We start from the raw sequence: 25,771 nt of genomic DNA, 5'->3' as shown, positions 1-25,771 counted from the left end.
TTTTCTTTTGTTTTCAATTCTCACGAATTCAGTCACAACTCAACTAGTTTATGTAGTGCTCACATTGGCATGGTTCAAACAATCTATTATGCCCCTGATGAACTCTGTTCCTGAACATGGATGCTCACTTTGACCAAGGAAAGACTTCCCATGTCCTTATTTCGAGGTAGTGGTCGTCTTCGTTAGTTTTGGACATTGAGCTATTATAGAAGACAACTATAGGGATTGGTAATCAGCCACCTCATTTGCATTGTTTTTTTTTAAATATATATATATATATATATATATATTTCGACAGATCCCAGCACCTTCGAGACGAATAAAATAGAGAGTACAGAATCTTTGAACCAGGGCGTCCATCTCGTCCAGTGAAGGTGGCCACGAATTTTATGTTTTTGCTCTCCCGATTCGTCTACATTCTCATTCAAAAGGTTACACAAAATATTTTCAGTTAAAATATATCCTTAATGGGACTTGGAAATGAGATCTGATTAAGGGAATCCTACCCATCTTAAACCTATGCCACAATTGCCCAATTTTGTTTTCTCAAACCAGAGTCACAAACAAGTGGCAACTGCACAATTGTGTAAAGTTCTTTTTTCCTCCATCATCGGTGAAATATGGGTGAATTGATACGAAGAACAGGCAGCCGTTCCTCAAATACATCGTAGGATTGAAGCAAAATCCCAACCATGTATACAATCACTTCAAACTACACAATAAGCTGTTTACTTGAGTAAAACGGTTACCAGCTCCAATATATGTAAGTTACGAACACATAAATCATAAGGCTAACGAAGTGACCCTTCAATGTACACCCCCAGTAAATCTTTCACAATCCCTTCGACATATCTTCCAAGGTTTATCCACCGATCCACAAATGATTGATTTAACATCAAGGCAGCTACTTCATTCAACAATTAGATTTTCATCCCTTTGATATGGCATGTCTAGATTTTTCATCAGCAAGCGGGCAGATTCAGTCAGAAATGCTAGCATTATCCGACTCCTCAGACGAGTCAAAGATACGTCTCCAACCTCAGGTACTCAAAATTTGCCCTTTGATCTGTCAAATAACTTGGACCCGCAGTTGACATCCACTGCCCATTTCCTGATTCCGCCCCTTTCTCTTGTATCTTTCATTTTAATTCAATGCAAAGTCGCTATGAAGAAAAGGGTTTGAAGGATGAACACAGTCCAAGACCAAACTCTGATGAACGGTTGTCAAATTAAACTGTAAGGCAGTAAGGTTCAGTTCTCAGTTTCTAAGCCAAAGTGGTCCTTAAGGATTACTTTCGAGGTCTTTCCAAAACCATTGGCTACTTTTCCCATATCCTTAAGTTTCTTCAGTTCCCGTTCTATCTGCTGTACTCGATTTGAGACACGGCCCGGAAAGCTATCTGGGCCAGCTAATGATTCGCGACATGACAGTTCAGACTTTTCATTCTCGAGCTGCTGATATAGGCTAAGAATATAATTCTTCTGTGCATAAAGCCTTTCCCCTGCGATTTTATATTCTGATTCCTGTGACTTTTTCAGTTCCAGCAGGACATGGTCAATCTCGTCTTCAAGCTTTAGAGACTCTGTCCAAGGGTCAAAAGGTATGGAAAACGTGTGCTCTGAGCTCTGGGTGACATCATAAGTTTCATCGCTATTTGGAACCGTTGGGGCAGCATTTCCATGGTGTGAGTCACCTGCTTGTGAACAGAAGTGCCCAAGGCTCAGAGAGAGAGAGAGAGAGAGAGGTGGTTTAACAAACGCCTGTAGAAGACATATTTAAGAAGTGAAAGGTTACCTGCAGACATAATTAAGAAGTTATCTTCCACTTTCCAGATATCTTCAACGGAAGTCCCATTTTTGAGCTGTTGTAAACATCAAATGGTCAGACTGCAGGTTTTACAAACCCCGAAAGTGGGCCAGGATAACTACTGCAAAAGCAAGAAAACTAAAAACTCAACACTAAATATCCTTTGTACCTTCAGAATGGCCAATTCGAAACGATGCAACAAACACTTTGCACTGGTTTTCCGTGAACCTTGCAAAATGCAGACGCCAACACTTAAAATCTTCTCTATGTCATCCCGAGAATGAATAGATTCACATATTTGTAAAAGTCTAGTAGCATGTGATATAAGATTTGTTCTTGCATCACAACGACGGCAATAGTACTCGGCATCCAACCCAATGCTTCCTCCTACTGTCCCAGCCATGTAACATCGAAGAGCACAGTCAATGTGAGCAATATGCCCACATATATAACCCTCAGCCACCACAGCTTCACACTTAATGTAACTGTAGCCTCCATATTCTAAATTAATAGTCTTGCTACATAAGATACAACAACAATCCTGGCAGAAACGGGGTTCACTGCAGCAAAGATCACAGTGCATGGCTGCTAAAGGTGGATTGTATACTTGTTTCAGGATACTGCTGCACATCTTATTCCCAGCCTTACATCCCACGGTGTTAGTCTGGGAATCAGACTCATTATATTCTGCTATCCAGTCAAATGGTACAGTGGATAAATTAAGCCCCTCTATATGACCTGTAACAGAGGAACATTAGAGGACAACAAAAAGAGATTTCCAGTGGGAAACCCAGTCATACATACTCATATGATACCACTTATAGTATTTGACATCCTTCTGAATATGCATTTGCAATATTGAAGCATAGACATTGATGAAAAATAATTCAGTTTCGCATAATTATAGGTAGCAAAGCTTCTAAAAAACCCAAATAACATATAACAGAGAACGGTAGATCTGTGTTTAAAAGAACATATGTAACTGAATGCTTAATCTGGAAAAGACCCCAAATGACACCTTACAAAAGTCCTTTATCAAAGTTTAACAAAAGTCCATGCTAGACCCCTTACCCCAATAAAGGAAAATTAAATTATAAATTAATAAACCAGATAAACAAGGAAATTGAACATTTGTGCATCAATTTCGCTATCTAATTCATTGAAAGAACTCCATGAAAGCTATTCGCCAAATGTGATGATCAAATTGACCTAACATACAGGTGCAAATTTGATCGACCATAGACATAATGGAATAAAGGGGAAAAAACTTTTTTAAGTTTTGGCAAGTAGTTTGGCGGCCATTAAAACGCAATTAGCAAAAGATCGACACCATATCATCACAATAAACTAAACTATCAACTACTAAATTAAGTTTTTCCAAGAACATAGATAATGTATTGCGACAGTATCAGGAATTGCAAGACGAAACCAGAAATCTCAAGCTTGGATAAATAACAAGTCCAAAAAAAATAAGAAAAAAGTTGGACTAATTAGAGCTGACCATTTGTTAATGCCGACATCTTTGCTGGGATCTTCCAGCTGAATGAAGCAAAAAATGCATTAACGTCAGCACCGGGGAATTCTGCTCGGATAAATCTTTCAACAGAAAGTTTGCTTGCAAAAGCATGCTTTCTACTCATTGAGCATCTGACATGGTGAAGGCGCTTCGGAAGATACAGGTACCTATCCAAATAATGTCCAGTAGTGGCAACTCTCCTACCCACCCTCCAACCCCACACATCACCTGGATTGGGCCAATTTACTGGAGCATATGGCAAACCAACACCAGATTCTTCAGGTAAAACCGGCCTCATAAGAGAACCATTTTCCTCCGTCCCGGGTGCGCTTTCATTACTTTCATCAGGAACATCAATCTCCATAGATATATTTTTTCCAGCTAGCAACCAGCAGCAGCTGCTGGGCTGACCAATGTCATTTCGATATCATTAGACGAGAACCTTTTTTCTAAAGGGAAGAGTAACTTTAAATCCTCCAAATCTTATTGGTTCTGATATATGGTAAAACATGACACGATTGGCATGTATATATATATTCTTCAAATAGTAAACTTACTTTGTACATCGAGGCATATTAATTGGCATATACTGAATCAGGAACTTTCTCTTCAAAAAGCAAATATGCAAAACCCAAAAGATAGGTGCAATCATTGTGACCAAGCATAACTACGACCCTTCAAATTCAAATCTATATTTCTAGAAACATATTAATATTATGGCATGCATGCGACAACAAAAATCCAACTGTTTTTCTTATTCTAATTACTAAGGCCTAATCTGGTGTCTGGAAGGCAATTAGATTAACAGTTAAATCGGATTTTACCAATTTTTAAGAATGAGGCCATAATTCCAAAATGACAGCAATTTACATACTGGTTAGTACAGAAAATCAAGATGGCCGCATTCATGAAATCATTTAAATTGACCCCACGACATGAATTTCAATGCAGCCTCAATTTGCTTCCATCACTCCGTCCAAATTGGTACATTCATCCCTTTAAATCCCAAGTAAATTATAATTGATCCATACAATTTGCACCGGATGATCAAATAAGCCCAAGTTTTACAACAATACGCTTAAGCTCCTCATCATTCCCCTGACAATAGGGTTCTTCGTTACTCCAAAGTCGCAACTGGCAACTGACAATAACTCACAATATCCAAAGTTGAAATGGAAAGTCCAATGCAAATTGAATCCATTCACTAGCGACTACAATTCACTTTCTTTAGTATGTTCTCGACTCATATAATTGAACAAAAACGATTCTTGGGTTGCTCCAATACCACCGAAAACCCCCTTAACAAGCAAACGCTCTCGGTTTGATCCAAGCCTCCTGAGACAACGACAAATCCTAAAATCGCTGTGTGAATACATTTTAATCGTCCTACTCCAAAACGCTGGTTAATTATAATCCCCATCAAAGATTTCAAACATAGTTAGTAGTTAAAAGAAGAAAAGCAAAAATTAAAAGAATCACCTGAGACGAACAGTGTTCCACAGATTTACAAATAGAAGAGAAGCTTGGGGTATCCGATTCCTAAAAATCGCGTAATGAAGTACGGAAAAATACGCGAGAGGAAATGGCTTTGATGTTTCCAGAAAGCAAAATTTCGGAAACGGGGATCAGAAATCAGCACGCGAGAGAGGGAGCAAACTTTACGAGGATTTTTGAAAGACAAAATGATTCGACTCGAAGGAACAGGGGTGAAGGGGAAGGCAATAGGATGGCGGAACCCTAACGAAAACTCCCACAGCCGGAGCGCGTGGAGAGAGAAAATCTTAACAGAATGCTCGTCCTTGTCAACATCGACACTTTTGGGCCATCGGGGAGAATATTGACAAGATGCTTCTTTATTTTACGTTTTAAAATACATCATTAAATTTTATTTTTTTATTTTACATAATAATTTTTTTAATATATCGTATATCAGAATATATATATTTTTTTATATCATTTAAATAAATTTTTTATTCTTTTTAAATATTTCATTTTTATCAAGAAATTTACAATATCCATATCTTTTTTATATTTACAATTTATTTATATATATAATGTAAAATAATTCAATCTTATACATGTAAAACAAAAATATATAAGTCAAATAATTAAAATAGGAAAAAATTGGTTTAAATATATTTCCAATATATTTTTTAGAAGAAAGTGAAATATATATGTTTTAAATGATGAATAATAAAAAGAATTTGTTTACATGACAAAAATCAAAGTAAAAGAAAATAAGGGACTAGATGAAATAAAAATAATAATAATAAATTTACAGGATGCAAAATTCTGTAGCTAATTGTATCTTACAATTCCATTTACATAATCGGATGGACTTTTTTTAGAGCAATTATTTAGATAATTTACATTTTTTATATAATACAAAAACCATTAAGAGTACTCTTGGGAGCGTAATCAATCCAATCTGGTGAGGTTTTTATTTTTGGATCTGATCAAAATTTTCGATCCACATTTTTTTGGGATTGAGAATGGATTGATTATCTCTATAGATAGGATCAAACATTTAGCTATTGGTTCAGTAAATTTAATTCAGTTTGAATTAGTATAAAATGAGTCAAACATATAAAAGGTTAAAAAATCACTGATGTGTATTTTATGTCTAACTACACAACAAAATTTAAGATATTTAACTTTTGAATATAAACTATTTACCTCCTGTAAACTTTTTTTTATTCTATTTTATTTTATTAACAAACTAATTAAATTATCAAAATTATATAAAATAATAAAATTAAAATTAAGTGACCTCTTCAATGTGAATTATCTAATTAAGTTATTAATAAAATCATCAAATGCAATTATATTGATGATGTTTGTTGACCCAGGTTTCAAGTTTTGTATAATTATATATCTACACATGAATTTTGATGATAACAAATGAATTCAAAGAATAAAGAAGTCTCAAACTCAAGTTGTCTACACAATGGAATCAAGCACATCAAAGAAACAAGCATGAGCAAGAAGGGAACAAGTTCACATTAAAGTTATAGAGTAATATTGTAAATCTCTTCAAAATTTAAAATTATGATTAATATTCAAAATTAATATTTTATCATAACGCATTAAAATACATTTTTCACATGTGCATGAATATTTTTGAAAATTAAATTTGAAAATTTTGAAAGATGATTGATTGTCATCTTTTACATGTGCATGCCTTGATTAAAGGGTTAAACTTTGAAAATATTAAAGATGATTGATTGTCATATTTCACATGTGCATATTTTATTTGAATATTTTTAAAAATGATTGATGCTTTTTTAGACTTATACAAAAGATAGATGATTTTGTTTGAAAAATTTGAAAAGTAAAGTGTACTCCTTTTGTCATATACAAAAAGTAAAAGATTAGGTTTGATTTTTTTGAAAATGTGAATGATGTTGTCTTTGACATGTGAATCTTTTTAAATTTAAATATGAAGTCTCATATGCCTATAAATAGATCATTTGAGAGCTTCACATTCACAATATCCAGAGCATACAACATTCATTCAAAGCTTTCATTCTCTCTTCTCTAAGCATTGAGCCTTAATCTTTGTTCATTTTGAGAGTATAGTTTGCGCTGTATTGTTCTTATTTCACTCATTGAGGAGTGTTTTCTGATAACCTACCCACTATCAGTTCTTGTATCAGAAAAATGGTGTGTATAACTTTTGTGCGTGTAGAAAGTGTTCTACACGGGGAATAGTTGAATCACCATGTGTAAGGTGATTGCAAGTGTAGAAGGTATTCTACACGGATCTTTTGTAGCGGTATTGTTCAAAGGTGTAATAGGTTTCTATCTCTACCTGAAGGAGATTGAATAGTGAATTTGGGGATCCTCAAGAAGTAGCTTGAGGTGATGACGTAGGCAGTGAGACCGAACCTCATTAATATACTGAGTTTGCTTCTCTCTTACCCTTACTCTTTATATTTATTATTGTTTCGTATTTTGTTTATATTTTATATTGTATATTTGATTTATAATTGTTATTTTTTTTAATACAACTCAATTCACCCCCTCTTGTGTTAGTCATCTGGGCAACAATGTTACTAACTTAGGACTCAATAGTCAATATTTAATAATATGTGTATGAATATTTCATCAATGTAACTTATGTATCTTACAAAAAAATGTACTGGACTATTTTATTTAAGTGTGGATATTAGAGTATCTATCATTGTATATACAATTATTATATAAAATACTATATAAAATTAATTTTAGAACAAATATATATATTTTAGTTAGTAAGGTTTGAAAAAACCACACCTCGAGACCAGATTGCAAACCGAAATTCTAGACCAAAATTGACCACTAGCTTTATAGGTCCGATCGGAATTTCTGGTCCGGACTAGTTTTCTTTCACATTTAAGAGAGATGATATTTGAGTTATTGTACAAATGTCATGAATTTATTTTTTAAAAATTGAGTTAATACAAGATTAACATAAAAAATAAATAATAATTTTTTATTAGTAGATTCCATTCTTTTAAAAAAATGGTGTGCAGTGCTTGCACACGGCATAACTATAATTATATCTAGTATTATTCTTTTATGAAATAAATACTTTTTTGATAAATAAATAGGATTACCGATTTAATGTGTTATTATGTTATATCAAATTGTAAATTTGATTTTAAAATAAAATAAATATTACATATAATATTAAATTATATTAATTTGTAAAATTATTTTTATAATATTTTCTTTGTATATCCATTATCAAGGATGCCCTTATAATCTAATAATACGAGTACCCCTAAATATTTACATTCTTACTAATTTTCAATTTTTTATTTTTTTAATAAAAATAGAATACATGCATACTTTCCTATAACTGGTACTGAAATTCAATACTTAACGTTGTGGAATTTATATACTTCTCTAAATTACAGCAAATATTTAGATTAATAAATTATAAAAGATGTTAATCTTTTTATTTAATTATAATTCAAACATTTTCTATACAAATGTAAATTTTTGTTAACGGGACTAATTAATATTCTTTGATTATTCTTAAGCTGGTAATTCCTTATCATTTTGAAAACTATATTTTAATTTTTAATATGCATTAAGAAAAATGTGTTATACAAAATAGTTGAAACAAAATGAAAATAATAGAAATGAGAACTATTTATTTTATCTAATGTAAATTGTATATATTATTATTCCTTTATTCATTTCCTTTTTGGAGCTAAATAATTATCGCATTTATATACCAATTTCATAAATGACCGCAAGGAAATAACATTTAAAAACGGTAAATGGAGGAATTGTTGTCCATTTAAGATTTTTTCTTTTTGGGGAAAAAAGTATGCACAGAAGCATTCACAAAGGAGAAACGTTAAAGCATCCGAATTCGGGAGCCTTTTTTTTAACCAATTTTTTAAAAATTTAATTTTGTTTTTACTTAGTGATTAAGTAAATTTTTTTAAGTGATGTTTTGGATTTTGTTTTTAAAAAAATATTTAAAAATATAAAAATAATGAATGAAAAAAAAATACATCATTCGGATGACTTTTAAGGGATGATTTTTCGGAAGTTCTAGCGCTACTCTTTATAGAGTAATAGGAATTTGTACTCATTATAGGCGAATCCATGCTCTTACTAAATGGATTAAGAAAGAATTCGTAATTTCATACAATCACTTTTATATTTTTTTTTATGTTTTATTAATGTAATTGGTCGAAATAATAATTTTATATTAAAAAAGATATATAACTAATCAAATTAATGAAATATACGAAGAATACGTAAAAGTAACTAACTACATATGATTTTTATTAGCATATACATTTGTTTTGTATAATAGTGAAGTATTAGGTTTTTATTTTTATTTACGGGGATCTAATTATTATTTCGTAGAATTATTTTAAAAATCTTGTAATCTCTTGTGTTCATGGAAATCGAAATCAATAACTTATCAAGGAAGAATACGCCCGCACAGTGTGGCTCATAGAATTTTTATTTTTATTGTTTTGCTTTTCTTTTGTAGACGAATTTATACGTTTAGAATTATTTTAAGCTATAAAATGTATTACCATTTATTTTCATGAAAAAATGAGAATATAGACCCGCACATAGTGGCCGCTATTTTTTGTAATTAGGAGGAGGAAATATAAAACATTCTTATCAATTGAGCTTTACTTCTCATCATTGCCATATACTATATATTACACTTATTTTTATTTTATTCTTTATAAATTAATTGAGTTATTCATTCATATGCCAGACATGCATTTAGTAAGAGAAAAAAATTAAAAAATTATGTGTAGTGTGAGGATGATGAGTAGAATTTTTTTAATTAATTAAAAGGAAAAATTCTACTCATCATCTCACACATCACACTTATTTTAATTTTTTTTTCCGTAACAAGTATGTGGTGCATGTATATTAAGTAGAACTAAAAGAAAAATTAAAAATGGAGAGATTAGGATCTTTTGAAAAAGAAAAATGTTAGAGCACTCCCATGCAATGGGTTGTGTAAAACCCATTTTTATGTAAAATTTGAATAAAAATAGCTTAAACTTGCTTCCAACTGTTCATGTATTTGAAAATGTATTTTCCATTTTGGTACAGTGTTCAGCTACATGTAGCATGAACTGTACACAAATGTAAAAATATTTTATCTATTTATTCTCTTTTCATGTACTTTGTTGTCCACACTAATTTCTCTCTCTTTATACTTTTTCTCAAACAAACTATTAAATAATATAACATTTAAATGATATGAAGAAAAAATAAATAAGTTGATGTATGGTATATTGTAAAAGTCAATATATAAAATAGAAAAAATAAGTTTTAGTGATGTATTTTAAAAAATAGGATAGATAAACAATTGGGAGTGCTCTTACCCATCATTTTCACACCACATGCTAACATGTGATTTTTCGTTTTAATGTGGGGGGTGATAAGTAGAATATTATACTTTATAAACAAAAATATAGGTGGTATTAACAGCAAGCACCAGTGGTCTAGTGGTAGAATAGTACCCTGCCACGGTACAGACCCGGGTTCGATTCCCGGCTGGTGCACTCGAGCAATGATGATATCTGCGCTTCAGTGATGATAGGGTCATCACCAACTATCATCTCCTACAGATGAGAATACGCGCGTCTGAGCTCAATCCTTTTTTATTTTTCTCCTTTTCACTTAATGTATAAAGTCAATTCCCTCTACTACGTACTAAGCATTGCAGCAATATTCTCATAGCAGCATCACATAATTACCAGTGTCAGAATTGTTAAAAATACAAGAGGAAAAAACACAGCTTCATCAGGTCTTCAAGCTTTTTGAAGTAAATTCCATCTCCTCCATGTACTGATCATAATCTAGGCTAGCTGCTGTATTGTGGTCAGTTTTGAAGAATTTTTGCACCAAACTACAGCTTTCGATGCCACAGCTATCTAGGTGGCCTCTTCCCTTATTGCCAATCTTTCTGCCAAGCACCAAATATGAATAAATGATCAAATCCTCTTCTGTTCTTATTTGTTTCACATATATACATATGAACGTACTACTGACGTACAGAGTTTAATTAATTTTAAAGCTTTCAGAAGTCAAAACTTCATAATTTCCACATTAATTATCATATTAGAATAAGATTTGAAGGTTTAAGTACATGAGCCAGCTGCGCAAGGACATCTATAGCAAGACATGAAGTTTAAGGACTTCTTCGATCTGATGGCTGTATCTGTACGTACGTAGCCACCCGCTGCTTCGAAGATAATTAGTTTCTGGTTCGGAGTTTGGTCCTTTAGTATCATGTTGACTAATAATGGCTTCCATGCCAATATTCTTCATGCATAATCATCAACTGTTCTGCCACCTGCTCATAGAAATTAATTAGAATTCAATCAGTCATGCATGCATGGACAAGTGTACGTACATTTCAAGCAGAAATTTACCTAAAATAAATCAAATGAGATCCAAACTCGAACCAGTATGGTTAAAATCTTAAAGTCCATCTCCAAATAAAGATTATTACCCAAAGAAATTCATTTCATTTACCAATTTTTGCATTAACTAAGCCTGTTGCACTAGATATGCCGTGAAGCATATAAAATTTCTCCACCTTGTGTACTATCCATAATTAAGAGGAGATCTTCTGTCCTCAATTGCAAAAATTTTTACATTCAGAAATGATATTTCTATTCGTTGATTGTGTAAATACTATGCAATTCTTTTAAAAAAAGTGAGTACATAATATTACATGATGAAGTCCATAAAAAAATAATAAATTTTTAATAATATACTTTATTTTTTTCAAAATGATTACGTGGTACTTGCACATTTCACGACTGTATTTAACATTATTCTTGATATATAATATCTTTTAATTACTAATTAACCCGTAATAAATACCAGAACGTTATAAACAAAAATGCAGTAATGCCGGGCACAAAACTGATCTTGAAAAGCTTTGACTGCTACATGATCACCTAGATATATATATATATATATATATATGATTCGATACCTAAATTAGTCCGGAAATATCAAACATGCTTTCTTTTATTTGTGTTAAAGGCCATCTGAAAAGAAATTCAAGCGAGCATGAAAAAGATGTTCTAGCAATTAGGTAATGTTACCTCCTCAATGCTACCATCTTCAATCTCCGTGTTGAAAGAGAACAGCATGCTTTCATGGAGAAAATTCTCTATATCCTCCAGACTCAGATGTGCTGCAAATTAATAAAGAGGCATATATATATGCAAAATTTGTTAGGTTTTACTACTGCAGCTAAATAATGCTTAATGATTTTAGATCGAACGAGGCGTTGAAATTAAGAAAACGAGCAACAACATGGATGAATACGAACGTACGTAAAAGATAAATATACAGACCATTGGATTGAAAGAACCAGGATAAGATATCGGTGGCTAGCTGCTTGGACTTCTGGAGGGAGTCATGGCCGCCCCACCCATTCTTGACGGCCAATTGAAGGCCTGTCCATTGGGAGAGAAGCAACGAGATCCCCTCCCGGAGATGAGAGACTGCCTCGGCCTTCTGAAGAGCACTAGCAGCGCGGTTTCCAGTACTGATAGGCTCCATTATCGAGGAAAAACCTTTGGCCGCCCCTGAGACCTCCGGTTGAAGCCCTGGTTGGATCCCTCTCGTCTCTGTCGCCTCCTCCAAAGTCCAGACACAGAGAGGGGGGGGGGGGGGGGGGGGGGGGGGGGGGGGGGGGGGGTGGGATTGCGGGGAAGTAGGGATCGGGGGAGAGCGTCTTGGGGGAAAAGGTTGAGAACGTAGGGCATGCATGCGCGCGCGCGCGAGAGATATGTCTCGCTGTGACAGCTAGCCATCTCTCTAAGCCAGCGACACACGTTTGAGTTTCTTATTGGTTTGCAATCTTATAATTATATTTTAATAATATTTTATTTAATTTTTATCTTATTTAAACTCATTATTTAAATCAAATTAAGGAAAACACTACTAGTTAGATGGACTAAAGTTATATTTGGATGGTAATGTGATATCAAATATCCTGTAAATAGTAGTGAAAAAATAATAAAAAGGTTTTAAATAACAGTGCAAAATAATAAAAAATAAATAATAAATAATGATAAAATAATAAATAATAGTAAAGAATAGGGGTGTGCATGTGATCCAAACACCCGATGGATCCGATTAAGATTTTCTAAACCGACCCGGCTTTTATCGGATCATTACTTGAGCGGGCCTCCAACCGACTAAATAACGGGTTTGTTTAATTGGTGTCAACCCGTCCGACTAAGTCTTCAAACCCTAGCCAATAGCCGCCCATTCAGCCTCAGGCCCTCCGACGACAGCTCCACGTCCTTCTGGCCAACATAGCTCCACGTCCTTCTGGCCAACATGGACGCCAACGATATGAAAAGAAATTCACAAAAAGGAAAATGCAACGAAATAGAAAATAGTGAAAAAAGATTTGGGTTTGCTATGCAGAGAAGCAGAAATGCATAAAAGGAAAACGTAAAATAGCCAAACGCGAAAAAGCAAAATGCAAAAGAGGAAAATGCAAAATCAGAGCCGAGGGACTTTGCTATGCAGAGAAGAGGGTATTTTCCAGCCAATAAGCTTACAGATCTAGACACCGCCGTTTAAAGAGTGTTTTGGGCGCTGAATCGGAGGATCGGGTGCTGCTGCTGCTGTTGCTGCTGGGTTTTGTAGCCTGTAGTATGTGCTGGGCAGGTCGAAGATTGGGGATGCCTCACTTCTCGGCTCGAGATCTCCTTCAATCCCAAGAGTCCAAGTCATTTCTGTGAGTGAATGAAAGGAAGAGTAATCGTTTATGTGAGGGAATTAATTGGTTTCTGGAAGCACAGAAAGGGCGTTGCCTTTAAAGGTCGGGTGATTCGGGTTCGACCTGATTTGATTTTCTTCGGGTTGGTCTGGGTCGGTTTGGCGCCTTAAATGAGATTATTCGGATCGGATCGGATTCAAACCCGGTTGAAACAAGCCGGGTTGCAGGCCTAGTAAAGAATACTTCACCACTCAAACTAGTTCTAAGAAAAACACTACTCCTACTTGATGTCCACCGACATCTTGTATCGAAATTGTCTTTTTTCTTTTTGTTACTATTATTTTTACTTATTGATTAAAGATGTATATTTTAATAAATTTATATATTTTTTAAAAATGTTTAAATTTTTTTAAAAATATTTGACTAAAAAATAAAAACAATTACACGATCGCTGATCAGTGGCCACTCTTGGATATTGCATGTGTACGTTGCATCATCCTTCTAGTAATTGTACGTGCACAACCGGACATTATATGTCCTGTTGCAACTGAGATCAGCTATCTTCTTAACGACCGGCCACCCCTACGGTTCAATTTATTTCCAATGCCCTGAATTTCCTTTTGTTAGTGAAACTGTTTTGAAAGCTATATGCGCCGGATTTCACTACAATGTTCCAATCCGTGTCTCGAGTAATCAAGGCATATTTCCACACTTGTAAGTATGTTTAATGGACCCATTAAGCGCACAGGCATCTTGAATTACGATGAGATGATAAATTTGTAAATATTAATAAAATAATTTGTAAATAATAATAAAATTATTTGATTTTGATGTTTTATTGAGTTTTGAAAAATGAGAAAAAAAATTAAATAAAAATATTTTAAAGTTAAAATATTTTTAGAATATAATTTTTTAATAGAATTTTTGTTTTAAGATTTGAAAAAATTGAATTATTTTTAGTGTTTTGTTTGGAAGTTTGAAAAAATTGTAATAATTAAATTAAAAGGTTGAATATTTGAAATTGAATTGAGTTTGTGTTTAAATAATATTTGAGAATAAGATGAGATAAAAGCTCTTCCAAACAACCCTTATAATTTGAAAGAAAACTCAGTTTAATTTCACATTGACAATATCTAATATGCTTTGGGGAAGAAGGGGAAATAATTTCATGTGTCATTCTTGAATAATTATAATCTTTCCAAATTTCACAAAAAAAAAAAAATAATACAGAAATTAACCATTTACACACAAAACTATCATATTCATGTATCAACTTGCACTCCAAACCAGTACTATTCAAACCACCATATGGCATGTTCTATTATGTAAATGAATAAACCATGATGATTGAGGTGAACAAATAATTCACTTTTTAACATCACATAGTTAGTACTTTCTTCCAATGCAAATAAGCCTAACTTTATTTTATTAACTAATTACAAACTAATAACAGAGGGTATAATACACAAAATAAAAATTTGATGTAAAGACACTTTTACATACTTATTTATACACAATTCGATGTGATTGGTTGCGTTATTTTTTTAATATAAAATAACTTTTAAATTCAACAACATCAGTAGAGTGTTTAAGGAGTACGCATAATTGACTGTACATAACATATTGAAAAATAGAATACAAAATTTTATTGATTAATGATCAGTATAGTTTAGAGAATAATTCTATTTGAATATCTTTATATCACGTAATATAATTTGATTTAAAATTTAAATCTTATAAATTAAATTATGTAATTATTTTTCAAAATTCTTGACTAAATTTTAAGTGACACCTTTTTTTTTTTTTAGGTCTATAGAAGCACTGCAAAACTATCCATACAGAGAGACACAGGAAGGCCATTGCAAAACTCTTTGCCAAGAGTTGGTGCTCTTACTAGTTAAAAAAAAGCCGGCGAGAAACACTCTTCTTCTCAGGCAATGAACAATGTGTTGGTGTCCTTATTTATTGAGATAACACAAGGAATAGGGAAGTAGACAACAAGCTCTTTCTCCTCATCTGTAGCAGTGATAGTACCATACCTCTTCCTTCATGCTTCTTCAACAACTTTTCCAACGTCTTCAACCATGACTATAGTAATTATCAGCCATGACCTCCCTCACCCCCAACTCCCTTGCCGCATTGGTCGAGTCGGCGCTTTCTACTCGCTCCTCTCTTCTCGGCCGTGCCGTCCATGCCCAGATCATCAAGACCCTCAACAACCCTCTCCCTTCCTTCCTCTCCAACTACCTCGTCAACATGTATTCCAAACTCGACCTCCCCAGCTCTGCCCAACTCGTCCTCTCTCTCAACCCGTCCCGCTCTGTTGTCACCTGGACCGCCCTCATTGCCGGGTCCGTCCAAAACGGTCGTTTTGCCTCTGCTCTTCTCCAGTTCTCTAACATGCTCCGTGAGTGTATACAGCCCAATGACTTCACCTTCCCTTGCGCGTTCAAGGCCTCGGCTTCGCTTCGCATGCCTGCTATTGGAAAACAGGTTCATGCGCTTGCGGTTAAGGACGGCCAGATTCGGGATGTCTTCGTCGGGTGCAGTGCTTTCGATATGTACAGTAAAACGGGGCTCCGAGATGAGGCTCGGATCCTGTTCGATGAAATGCCGGAGAAAAACATTGTGACGTGGAACGCATATATGTCCAATGCGGTGCTCGATGGGCAGCCGAGAAATGCAGTGAACGCGTTTATTGAATTTCTACGTGTGGGTGGGGAGCCAGATTCGATAACGTTCTGTGCGTTTCTAAATGCGTGTTCTGATGCTTTGTATTTGGAGACTGGGAGACAATTGCATGGGTTTATAATTCGAAGGGGGTTTTTGGCAGATGTGTCTGCCTCGAACGGGCTTATTGATTTCTATGGAAAGTGTAGGGATGTTGGATCATCGGAGATGGTGTTTGATAGAATGTGTCAGCGGAACGATGTTACCTGGTGCTCCATGGTGACGGCACACGTACAAAATTATGAGGAGGAGAAGGCTTGTATGGTCTTCTTGCAAGCTAGGGAAGAAGGCGTTGAGCCGACAGATTATATGATTTCCACTGTTCTAAGTGCTTGTGCTGGGCTTTCAGGGCTCGAATTAGGTAGGTCAGTTCATGCTCTAGCAGTAAAGGCGTGCGTTGAGGGGAATGTCTTTGTTGGAAGTGCAATAGTCGACATGTATGGGAAGTGTGGAAGTATACATGATGCGGAGCAAGCCTTTTATGAGATGCCTCAGAGGAACTTAATCACTTGGAATGCAATGATAGGTGGATATGCACACCAAGGGCACGCTGACATGGCTTTGGCTTTTTTTCAGGACATGACATCTGGTAGCAATGACCTGGTGCCGAATTATGTGACTTTGGTTTGTGTATTATCGGCTTGTAGCAGGGCAGGGGCAGTAGAAATGGGCTTGGAGATTTTTGAGTCAATGGGAGCAATATTTGGGATTGAACCAGGGGTAGAGCATTATGCATGTATAGTCGACTTGCTGGGGAGATCTGGGATGGTAGAGCGTGCCTATGAATTTATAAAGAAAATGCCGATTCCTCCAACGATAGCAATTTGGGGGGCTCTGTTAGGGTCTTGTAGGATGTATGGAAAGCCAGAACTAGGGAAGATTGCTGCTGATAACTTATTTGAACTTGATCCAAAAGACTCCGGCAACCACGTGGTGCTTTCTAACCTGTTTGCAGCTGCTGGCATGTAATAACATTTTCCTAAAACATGGCTAATCATGTTATTCCATACTGAGTCTCAAGAAGTTCCACAGATTTATTACTTATTTGAAGTTTGACTCATGAACTTACTTCCATTAGCATCCATGAACTCCTTAGGCAATGTACTCTAGATTCTGAACTTATTGATTTTAAAGTGCCCGTAGAACTAAGAGCTTTAGAGACTATTGTGCTTTTGCTTTTGTGGGTATATGCGTGCATGTGTTCTCTTGCTTCTTCATTTTCCTCCCTATTTGGTAAACTGATTATATTAAACAAATAATTAATGCAGGTGGGAAGAAGCCACTCTTGTGAGAAAGGAGATGAAGAATGTCGGTATCAAAAAGGGTGTAGGCTGCAGTTGGATCTCTGTGAAGAATGCAGTCCATGTATTCCAAGCAAAGGATACTTCCCATGAAAGGAACTCAGAGATTCAGGCAATGCTATATAAGCTAAGGAAGGAGATGAAGGAAGCAGGATATGTACCTGATACCGATTTTGCTCTCTATGATTTAGAGGAAGAAGAGAAAATATCAGAAGTATGGTACCACAGCGAGAAGATTGCCCTAGCCTATGGCCTCATTACTATCCCTCCTGGAGTACCTATAAGAATCACAAAAAATCTTAGGATTTGTGGAGACTGCCATAGTGCCATCAAGTTCATCTCAGGCATTGTTGGTAGGGAAATTACAGTAAGAGATAACAATCGGTTTCATCGCTTTAGGGATGGTCAGTGCTCTTGTAGAGATTATTGGTGATAACTCAAATATATTTTTTTTCAACACTTTCTCATGGCACAGATCTTTCTGACAAAAAATTATAGATCGTAAATGTATTTTTTATAAAACATACAAGTACAGTTGATTTTTTGGGGGGGTCGGAAATGGTTGAATTTTTGCCACCATTTTGAGTTACTTCGGTTCTATATATGGGATCGATCGCACTTGTATTTCAACGTTTACCTATAGGTACACATCGCAAGTAAACTGTACTTGGAATAGGTTGGGGATGAACTTCTGTTGAGACTTTGTTTGGTGAATCAGGTCTGTCAACTTCAGTGTGTTTTGATTCTTGAAGTTTATAAGTAGAAAATATCAAAATTGAATGGAATTAATACAATGGCATTTGTTTCTTTTTATCCCTTAATTATTATTAATTTTTTGTGGTTTTACCAGATGACAATAAAAATGTGATTTTCCTCCCAATTAACAAGGGAATATATTTAGAGAAATACTTTAGCCATAAAGAGACTATATATATATAAAAGATTTATAAATTGACGTGACTTGATGCAGTACGTCAGATTATAAAATTATTTTTAATATAAAATAAATTTAATATATCATGTGAAATTATTTTTATTTATACATTTACTTTTATATAATTTTTTTATATATCTGTTGCAATTCTCATATAATTGAGCAAGCATATAAAGGAGAAAATAATACAGCCATTCCCCATTTTCGTTCTTTTGTGAACCTATTGAAAGCCCGGTTTGGTTACATAATATCAAAAATCTCATTTTATTTCATCTTATCTCATCATTATAATTTTTTCAAATCTCTATACAAAATATAATAAATAATTTAATTTTTTCAAATCTTAATATAAAATTAATATTTAAAAATTATATTATAATAATATTTTATTATTATTATTTAAAACATCTCATCTTATCTGTGTAACCAAATGATGATAAAGGACCAAAATTATTCTCTGGTTTAAGATGAAGTAGTTCAAGGAAGCATCATCGTAATGTTGTTGTTTTTGACACATTATTATTATTATTTTAATTTTTTTAGTTTAAAAAAAAAGTATATAACGCAAGTGTGATGCCTCTATTTTAATAGGAAAATTCTATACATATATTTATCTCGAATAAATATTGGGAGCAATCTCTGTTTGGAACACTCGAAAATACACCCTACGTGGTATATTGTAAATGACGAAATAGCCCCTAGCTGCCCAGCTGCACGTTCCCGTCATTTTCATTTCATTAACTTGTTTTGAAATCATTGTCCAGAGCTTGAGCCTCCTCCCAACCCGTTTGTTCCGTATCACCAACAGATCTCGAGTCTCATTGTTTTGTGCGCTCTCATCGTTTCGTCTCACTCTCAACCTAGTTGGTTTGGTGTTATTTTTTTCTTGTATTTGTACTCTTTTTTTGTATTTTTTTTTTTTTATGGCTTGTGCTCCCCACCTAAAGCGATTCCGATCTTCTTTTTTCTCTTTTTCTCTCTTTATATGATCTGTTTCTTCTAAACTTGTGGACTTCTTAATTTACTGGCATCCTTCAGTCAGTTGAATGATTGTAGGAGACTCACATCCCACCCTATAAATTCAAAGGCATTAATTGTTACCTATGCCCATCATGGCTAACGTTTAAACTTAACCCACCACTTACTTCTCTAAAATTCATAAATTTTTTTTGAAGAGAGAGTAATAACGGCTTCTCAAAAATCATACTTAACGAATATATTTCAGTTGTTTATTTCAGTGCGATGAGGTGTTTTATTTCAATGGTTTATTTCATAGAGCAAGTGAAACTATAGCACCACATCCGGTCACCATCAACGGTAGCCAAGCACGTTGCAAAAGACCATGCGAACCACCGTGCCAGCCTCCAAAAACCACTGGAGGGAGTGCTATGTTTTTGCTCTCTGAAACAGGGGATTTTTCTCCTCACCGTGAGCCACAGAACTCCTCCAAAACAGTGTCGTTAGTTTGCATTAAATGAGCTCGTGGGGAGGGACGATAATGGGTAGATGGATGAGCTTCACGAGGTGGCGCTGAACAGAGGGACGACGTCTCGAGGTGGTGTTGGGCAGAGGTCAAACGCGAGTTGGGTTGCTTTGCGACGGAGGAAGGGTGGTCTTCACGGACTGTCCCTCTAGTTTGCTCTGTTCAATGATTTCTTGGGGAGTGGCGACTCTAGGCAGATGGAAGAGAATCGCTCGGTGTCGCTAGGCAGAGAGACGACGTCCCTAGTAGCGTTGGGTAGAGGAAGGTGATGCGCAAGCGAGAGTAGAGGGATTTTGCAGGAGGAATTCAAATGGAAAGAAAATAAAAATACTAACTTGTTATGAACTAAATAAAAAGAGAGAGAGAGTTTCAAAAGATTGAGAGAGAACGAGAAAAGAGATTCTCTTATTAATCTGTTATCAAACTTATATATTTCTTAAAAAATTCAACGATATATATAGGCGTACAAATGGGACTATGCTAGCTCACTATGCACTATGCATATGTCGGCCAACTCACTATGCTAGTACTATGCTAGCACTATGCACTATGCATTTGACGACTAGATAAATGTGGTCATACAATTCAAGATAGTTTATAACACTTCCCCTTTGGATGACCATATTTAAAGAATATGTCTCGTTAAAACCTTGCCAAGAAAAAACCCTGTGGGAAAAAAAACCAATGGCGAAGGAAAAAGAGTACAGTATTCATGTGTATCGCCGAGTGCTTTAGGATTGCCTCATTAAAACCTTGCAAAGGAAAACCCAGTGGGATAAAACCTTAGCGAAGGAAAAAGAGTACAATCAGCACAAGTCTTCAAGACATTACTTCCCCTGAAAAGTGTATGATAATAGGTCTTCAAACCTCCGCATTCTAATGTTCTGCATAATCTTCTTAAATGTTGCAATTGGTAATGCTTTAGTGAATAAATCTGCCAGATTTTCACTTGAACGTACTTTCTTGATATCAATTTTAACTTTCTTCTCATAAATTGCAATGATCTTCTTGTGTGTATTTGAAATATAACTTGCATCTGTACATCCAACTAACTGTGAACTTGATCCATGTTGATAAAATAATCACAACTGGATCTTTCTGCTCATCACTACTCTTCTGTAGTTATACTCTTCTGGAGTTCTTATAAATAACACAGTTAGTGGAGAATTCATCAACATTAAACCGCTAACCTCATTTAAAAAAAAAACGGTGGCCAGCCTTTTAAGATCAGACAAGTACCGCGGATTTTCAACTCTTCTGTAGGTGTCAGGCGTGCTGTCAGGCACCGCAGCTGTCAGGCGTGCTGTCAGACGCCGCAGAGCTATGAAGCTATATTCCATCTCTTTTCTCTTGCTTCACGAGAGATGTTGTATCATAATTTTCTCTATAAAAGAGATATTCAGCTCATCTTCATTCGCATCTCATCTTCTTCACTTTTTTGTAATCATACTACATTTTTACTCTACAATCTCTTTCTGCATTCTTATCCTGCAATCTCTCTCTGCAATGGCTCAGCAATCTTCTCAGGGTCAATATATGAGGTATTCTGCACCTCGTTCATCAGTTGTTCCTGCTTCTACCACAGGTGTTATCATGCAATATAATGATCTGACTCGTAGGTCAGATAATGAAGCTATCTATGAGCTTGTGAGTCTCGGTACCCGATACTCATCATCTATTATCGCATTTTCTCAGCGACTACAATCCAGAACTTGTGGAGTTGACAATCTCCACGAGAATATTCCTATACTTCAGCGACTTCTTCTGGAGTCCAACATGAAGATAGAATCAATAAAGAAAGAGAATAGGAATTTAAAATCCTTACTTAAATCTTCTTTTCGATTGCCCACCCCTTTAGATAGGGATGCCATGTAGATTCTTGAAGAACAAGAGCGTTTGAAGAATGACGCAAAGTGTCTCAAATTTTTGTAATTCTTGCTTCAAGATAATAAAATAATATTTCACAAATATTCATATTTGTGTTTCTATCTTTTAGTAAATATTCTGTGTGCTCCCTTTTATTTCTTCTTTAATAATGCACACTTCATATCAAACCCATAATATGAATCTGAAATATTAATTGTATTAAAAGATGGTATTTCATGACTAATAACATCATTCATCTTCCCCTTGAAGCCGCAAGGGTTTCAGATTTATATTTCAAATATGTGCAGTTTTTATGAGCTCTTCTGGAGCCTCAATGACATTTAAATCATATATATAAACTGCAATAATAGCTTGTTTCCATTTGCGTTTGGATTGCTTTAGATCATATAAGGATCTTTGAAACTTGATAGAATACATATTTCCAAATGTATTCATATTAGAAGTTTCAGACATTTTCTATCCTTCAGGGATTTTCATATATATATCATGATCCAATGATCCATATAAATATGCAGTTAATCATGCATATCCAAACTCTCGGTAACTTTCAAGCTAATAAAAATCTCAATATGATTTCAACCACTTTAAAATCATATCAATATTGTTTCTTCGAGAAACTAATTTGTGATTTCTATATCACATTTTCATATTAAAAGTTTCAGACTTTTTATATCATGTATATAAATATCCACTGATATTTAACAAAAATCACCTCTTTAGATGTTTGGACTTGAAGTCCATATTTATCACATTTTATTTAGTGATATCAGTTTTGCAGGAATTGAGAAACTGACTCGTGATTTATATATTACATTTTTATTTCCTTTCTATAAATACCCACTGACATTCAACAAGCATCACCTCTTTAGGTGTTTGGATTATAAGTCCCGATGCATCATATTTTACTAGTGAATCAATTCTGCAGGAATTGTTTCTTTCAAATTTGGCCAATATTTTACGTCGTATTTTTCGACGATTCTTGATTCACTTTCATCATTACTTCTGGTAATGTTAATTGTCATCTCATATGGAAATACGTTGTCGACAACGATTTTATTTCTATCCATAATTTCTCTATTATTCATGAAATGTAACAAGATCTCGTTATTTTCAAATACCTGTCCCTCTTCAAGGGAAGACATTTTTATGAAAAACCTCTTCAGGAAGCACTCTTCAGGAGATTTATACTCTTTAAGAGTTTATATAGGAGAATTTTATACAGAGAATTTGGAGGGACTTTATTACTTGTTTTGTGGGAATGACCTCTTTAGGAGTACCAAATTATTTGTGCCTTTCTCTTTTGAGATACTCTATCTTTTGCATCGATAAGTCTCATATGTCTTTATACATGTCTTTAGACTGCTAAATTTCTTAATTGTCCTACAGAGACTTCAATCCTCGCTGGGATTTTAGCAGCTAGAATATGAGACATTTTTATCTTATTGTATCCAAAATTTAATTATCATCTGAACTTCTGGTTCACATATGATAATCAAGATAATATCGAATAATTTCATCTTATTTGCTTCAAGCAAATTTTTCTTTCCACTTCTAGTGGTAAAACTTTATAGTAAAAGAATCTTCTGGTTCTTTTATGGACGTCGATATGAAAATCATTCGACTTATCGTAATTGATTTTGGATGATCAAGATAACCATGAAAAGATACAAATATTTTGAATCATATCACCTTTTGATGCATAATAATATTTGATTCAATAATTTGTATAATATCATCTCAAAGAGAAAGCTTACAGCTTTTCCAATACGAGCTTCTGGCCCAGAAAGATATTCATTATCACGTCCAATCTCTTAGTTTTTTTGAATGAAACGCATCATTCTTTTCACTTCAGGGAATAGAATGATATAAATTCATTATCATTCAATTCAGGGAATGATGTAGATCTAGTAAGACGTGAATAATGATTCTTATCAAAAGTTCATTATTTTGCTCAGTCACTGATACAGATTTAGAATATATTGTGAACATTTGCATTTCATATTGCTACTTCAAGAGCATACTCGATATTGTTACTTCAGGAGCACATTCGAGACGTTCATTCAAATATATATTCTTTCCACAATTTCAATTATGCAATTTTAGGTGCATAAATCATAATGAGTTTTGGGTAGAAGTATCACTCATATGAGATACTCAATAAAATATTTAGGGCGATCCTTCAAGGATGCTCCATTTCCATACACAGATAAATCATATCATCAATAAATAAAACTTGTATCTAAACAATATGAATAAAATTAATCACATTAAAATATGAATTATAAAAATTTTAATTCATCATAGATATAACTTGAGATGTAATTATTAATACTCACCTCAATAATTATAAATAATATATTGAAAAACTTACTTGAAATAGAAGATTACTATCTTCAGTGTCATCAGAACCTTCGTGTATTATGAAAATTACTGGAATCGAAAAGATCACGGCACATGACTCCTGTCAGAAAACTAATAGAAACTATTAATTAAACATGATATACCAATTAAAAAAAAAAATTATCGTTGATTGAACTCATCCTTTATCTCTTCGAGGACAAACTTAGTCCAATGTCGTATTTGATATACGGTGGAAGGCTCCATGTAGTAATTCTAAAAGTAATTCGTTTTGGCACAAGCTCCAGAGGTGACCGATGCAGGTTTCCTTCTCTTTCATTATTTTTATTTTTATTTTTTATTATTATTATTATTTTTTTTTTAATTTTAAAAAAAATTGCCGACAAGCCCAAAACGTGGGCTGCTGGGGAGGGCCTTGCTTTTCTCGTAGTTGATTTGCTCGTTGGCTGGATGCTTGGGGTTTGGGAGACTGAATTACTCGCCCCTGTAATATTTTGAACAGATTTCCGTTGGACTGAACCACCAGAAAAATTGAACTCGTGAAGATTATCTTCGAGGTCCGTTACGGTGGATCGGAGTCCCCATACGTTGCAGATGCACGCACCGAGCAGTGATGCTCCTCTCGCTGCTTTGACTTCTTCGAACTTGGGAGAATCATATGCGGACATGCCCATCTCCCGGCCATAGTTAGCTGGCTTCTTTTCTGAAGTTTTCTTAGCTTCCTTTCCGATTTATGCATACTTTGAAATTTTCTGGATCTTTCGCTCAGATAAAATAGGAAAACAATCTCAGTCGCCCGATTCAGAACTTGAAGAAGAAAGCGAAGGAGATTCAGCTGAGTGATACTCTCATCCTGGCGGGCTTCGCGGAGGCACGGTAAAGACGATCGTACTCGTGCATCATGTGGTCGAGGTCGTCGTCGTTGGTGACTGAGATCAAGGCATCGAGATACTCCCGTAACTCCCTTCGGAAGATTCTGATTTGGTGTCGTGGGTTTGCAATCATCAACTATTGAAGAATCTGAAGCAGGTATGGCAGGTTGGGAAGCAAATAGATCCTTTCCCATAATTGACCCACTTGTAAAGTATCCCTGTTATTGTCGCCGTGGATTTGTTTGTTTCTGCTTCAGGCATTAGAATCATATCTTGCCAACGTGGCCTCGGGGAGAGGCTGGATGTGGTAGAGCGCCGAGGATTGCTCAGACATGTTGAACATACAGCAGAAGTGATGCATAAGGAAATGAATTAATACAAAAGACCGGTCAGATCGCCAACTCGGAGCACGTTCTTCACGGTAGATATGAGACTCATGAGCGCGGAAAATCTCTCGTAAAAGGCGTGCTGGAATTAGACCGACGATGAATTTGTTTCCTATTAACGAGAAACTCATTCGTGCTTATGATGATGAAACCCACAGCTGGATCAAAGCCACCGGATATTCTTTGGGTCCCGAGAATATGATGAAACTCACCAAAACGGTCCGTTTATACCAAAAACCAACGAATCTTTAGATCATAAAAGA

At 34.8% G+C, this 25,771-nt stretch overlaps 3 protein-coding genes and 2 non-coding genes across 11 annotated transcripts; 3 read left to right on the top strand and 2 right to left on the bottom strand.

Moving 5' to 3' along the window:
• Positions 1–582: 582 nt before the first annotated feature.
• LOC122275425 lies at positions 583–5,146 on the bottom strand. 6 transcript variants are annotated; one of them, XM_043084497.1, is made up of 6 exons: positions 4,803–5,146; positions 4,198–4,676; positions 3,309–3,729; positions 1,977–2,545; positions 1,796–1,862; positions 583–1,694 (listed from the first exon to the last, which is right to left on the bottom strand). In XM_043084497.1, exons 3-6 carry the CDS (start codon positions 3,685–3,687, stop codon positions 1,252–1,254), a joined length of 1,458 nt encoding a protein of 485 aa, XP_042940431.1. In that variant the 5' UTR covers positions 3,688–3,729; positions 4,198–4,676; positions 4,803–5,146; the 3' UTR covers positions 583–1,251. The 6 variants fall into 6 exon arrangements, with proteins under 6 accessions (XP_042940431.1, XP_042940424.1, XP_042940415.1 ...); XM_043084490.1 differs by having other exon boundaries at positions 4,198–4,658; XM_043084481.1 differs by having other exon boundaries at positions 4,198–5,146.
• Positions 5,147–10,292: 5,146 nt separating this feature from the next.
• On the top strand, positions 10,293–10,363 carry TRNAG-GCC. Its single transcript has one exon. It is a non-coding gene; the product is annotated as a tRNA-Gly (tRNA).
• Positions 10,364–10,366: 3 nt separating this feature from the next.
• LOC122293978 lies at positions 10,367–10,453 on the top strand. The gene has a single exon (XR_006237425.1). It is a non-coding gene; the product is annotated as a small nucleolar RNA snoR114 (small nucleolar RNA).
• On the bottom strand, positions 10,447–12,485 carry LOC122302926 (pre-rRNA-processing protein TSR2 homolog). Of its 2 annotated transcripts, XR_006240553.1 has the most exons (4): positions 12,176–12,485; positions 11,921–12,012; positions 10,951–11,157; positions 10,447–10,767 (listed from the first exon to the last, which is right to left on the bottom strand). XR_006240553.1 is itself a non-coding variant. In XM_043114403.1 (3 exons), the coding sequence occupies exons 1-3, from the start codon at positions 12,381–12,383 to the stop codon at positions 11,101–11,103; spliced, it is 357 nt and encodes a 118-aa protein (XP_042970337.1). In that variant the 5' UTR covers positions 12,384–12,485; the 3' UTR covers positions 10,793–11,100. The 2 variants fall into 2 exon arrangements, 1 of the variants encoding a protein (XP_042970337.1); XM_043114403.1 differs by lacking the exon at positions 10,447–10,767 and having other exon boundaries at positions 10,793–11,157.
• Positions 12,486–15,386: 2,901 nt separating this feature from the next.
• On the top strand, positions 15,387–18,394 carry LOC122275417 (pentatricopeptide repeat-containing protein At4g14850). Its single transcript, XM_043084464.1, has 3 exons — positions 15,387–17,252; positions 17,556–18,053; positions 18,086–18,394. Exons 1-2 carry the CDS (start codon positions 15,664–15,666, stop codon positions 18,019–18,021), a joined length of 2,055 nt encoding a protein of 684 aa, XP_042940398.1. The 5' UTR covers positions 15,387–15,663; the 3' UTR covers positions 18,022–18,053; positions 18,086–18,394.
• Positions 18,395–25,771: the final 7,377 nt, after the last annotated feature.

This window comes from Carya illinoinensis, chromosome 1 (genome assembly GCF_018687715.1).
Source record: "Carya illinoinensis cultivar Pawnee chromosome 1, C.illinoinensisPawnee_v1, whole genome shotgun sequence".
In the NCBI taxonomy this organism is placed as follows: domain Eukaryota; kingdom Viridiplantae; phylum Streptophyta; class Magnoliopsida; order Fagales; family Juglandaceae; genus Carya; species Carya illinoinensis.
The sequence above is the reverse complement of the archived record's forward strand: the minus strand, read 5'-3'. Positions and strand labels throughout refer to the sequence as shown.

What these genes read in the sequence shown, in the direction of transcription:
- LOC122275417 (XM_043084464.1), top strand. Translation starts at nt 15,664, where the DNA reads ATGACCTCCCTCACCCCCAACTCCCTTGCCGCATTGGTCGAGTCGGCG. An exon ending in CTGTTTGCAGCTGCTGGCAT is followed by an intron (nt 17,253 to 17,555) that starts GTAATAACATTT and finishes TAATTAATGCAG; the next exon opens with GTGGGAAGAAGCCACTCTTG.
- LOC122302926 (XM_043114403.1), bottom strand. Translation starts at nt 12,383, where the DNA reads ATGGAGCCTATCAGTACTGGAAACCGCGCTGCTAGTGCTCTTCAGAAG. An exon ending in CTGGTTCTTTCAATCCAATG is followed by an intron (nt 12,013 to 12,175) that starts GTCTGTATATTT and finishes ATTAATTTGCAG; the next exon opens with CACATCTGAGTCTGGAGGAT. An exon ending in AAGATGGTAGCATTGAGGAG is followed by an intron (nt 11,158 to 11,920) that starts GTAACATTACCT and finishes TTCTATGAGCAG; the next exon opens with GTGGCAGAACAGTTGATGAT.
- LOC122275425 (XM_043084481.1), bottom strand. Translation starts at nt 3,687, where the DNA reads ATGGAGATTGATGTTCCTGATGAAAGTAATGAAAGCGCACCCGGGACG. An exon ending in GATGTCGGCATTAACAAATG is followed by an intron (nt 2,546 to 3,308) that starts GTCAGCTCTAAT and finishes CCTCTGTTACAG; the next exon opens with GTCATATAGAGGGGCTTAAT. An exon ending in CTTCTTAATTATGTCTGCAG is followed by an intron (nt 1,695 to 1,795) that starts GTAACCTTTCAC and finishes GTTCACAAGCAG; the next exon opens with GTGACTCACACCATGGAAAT.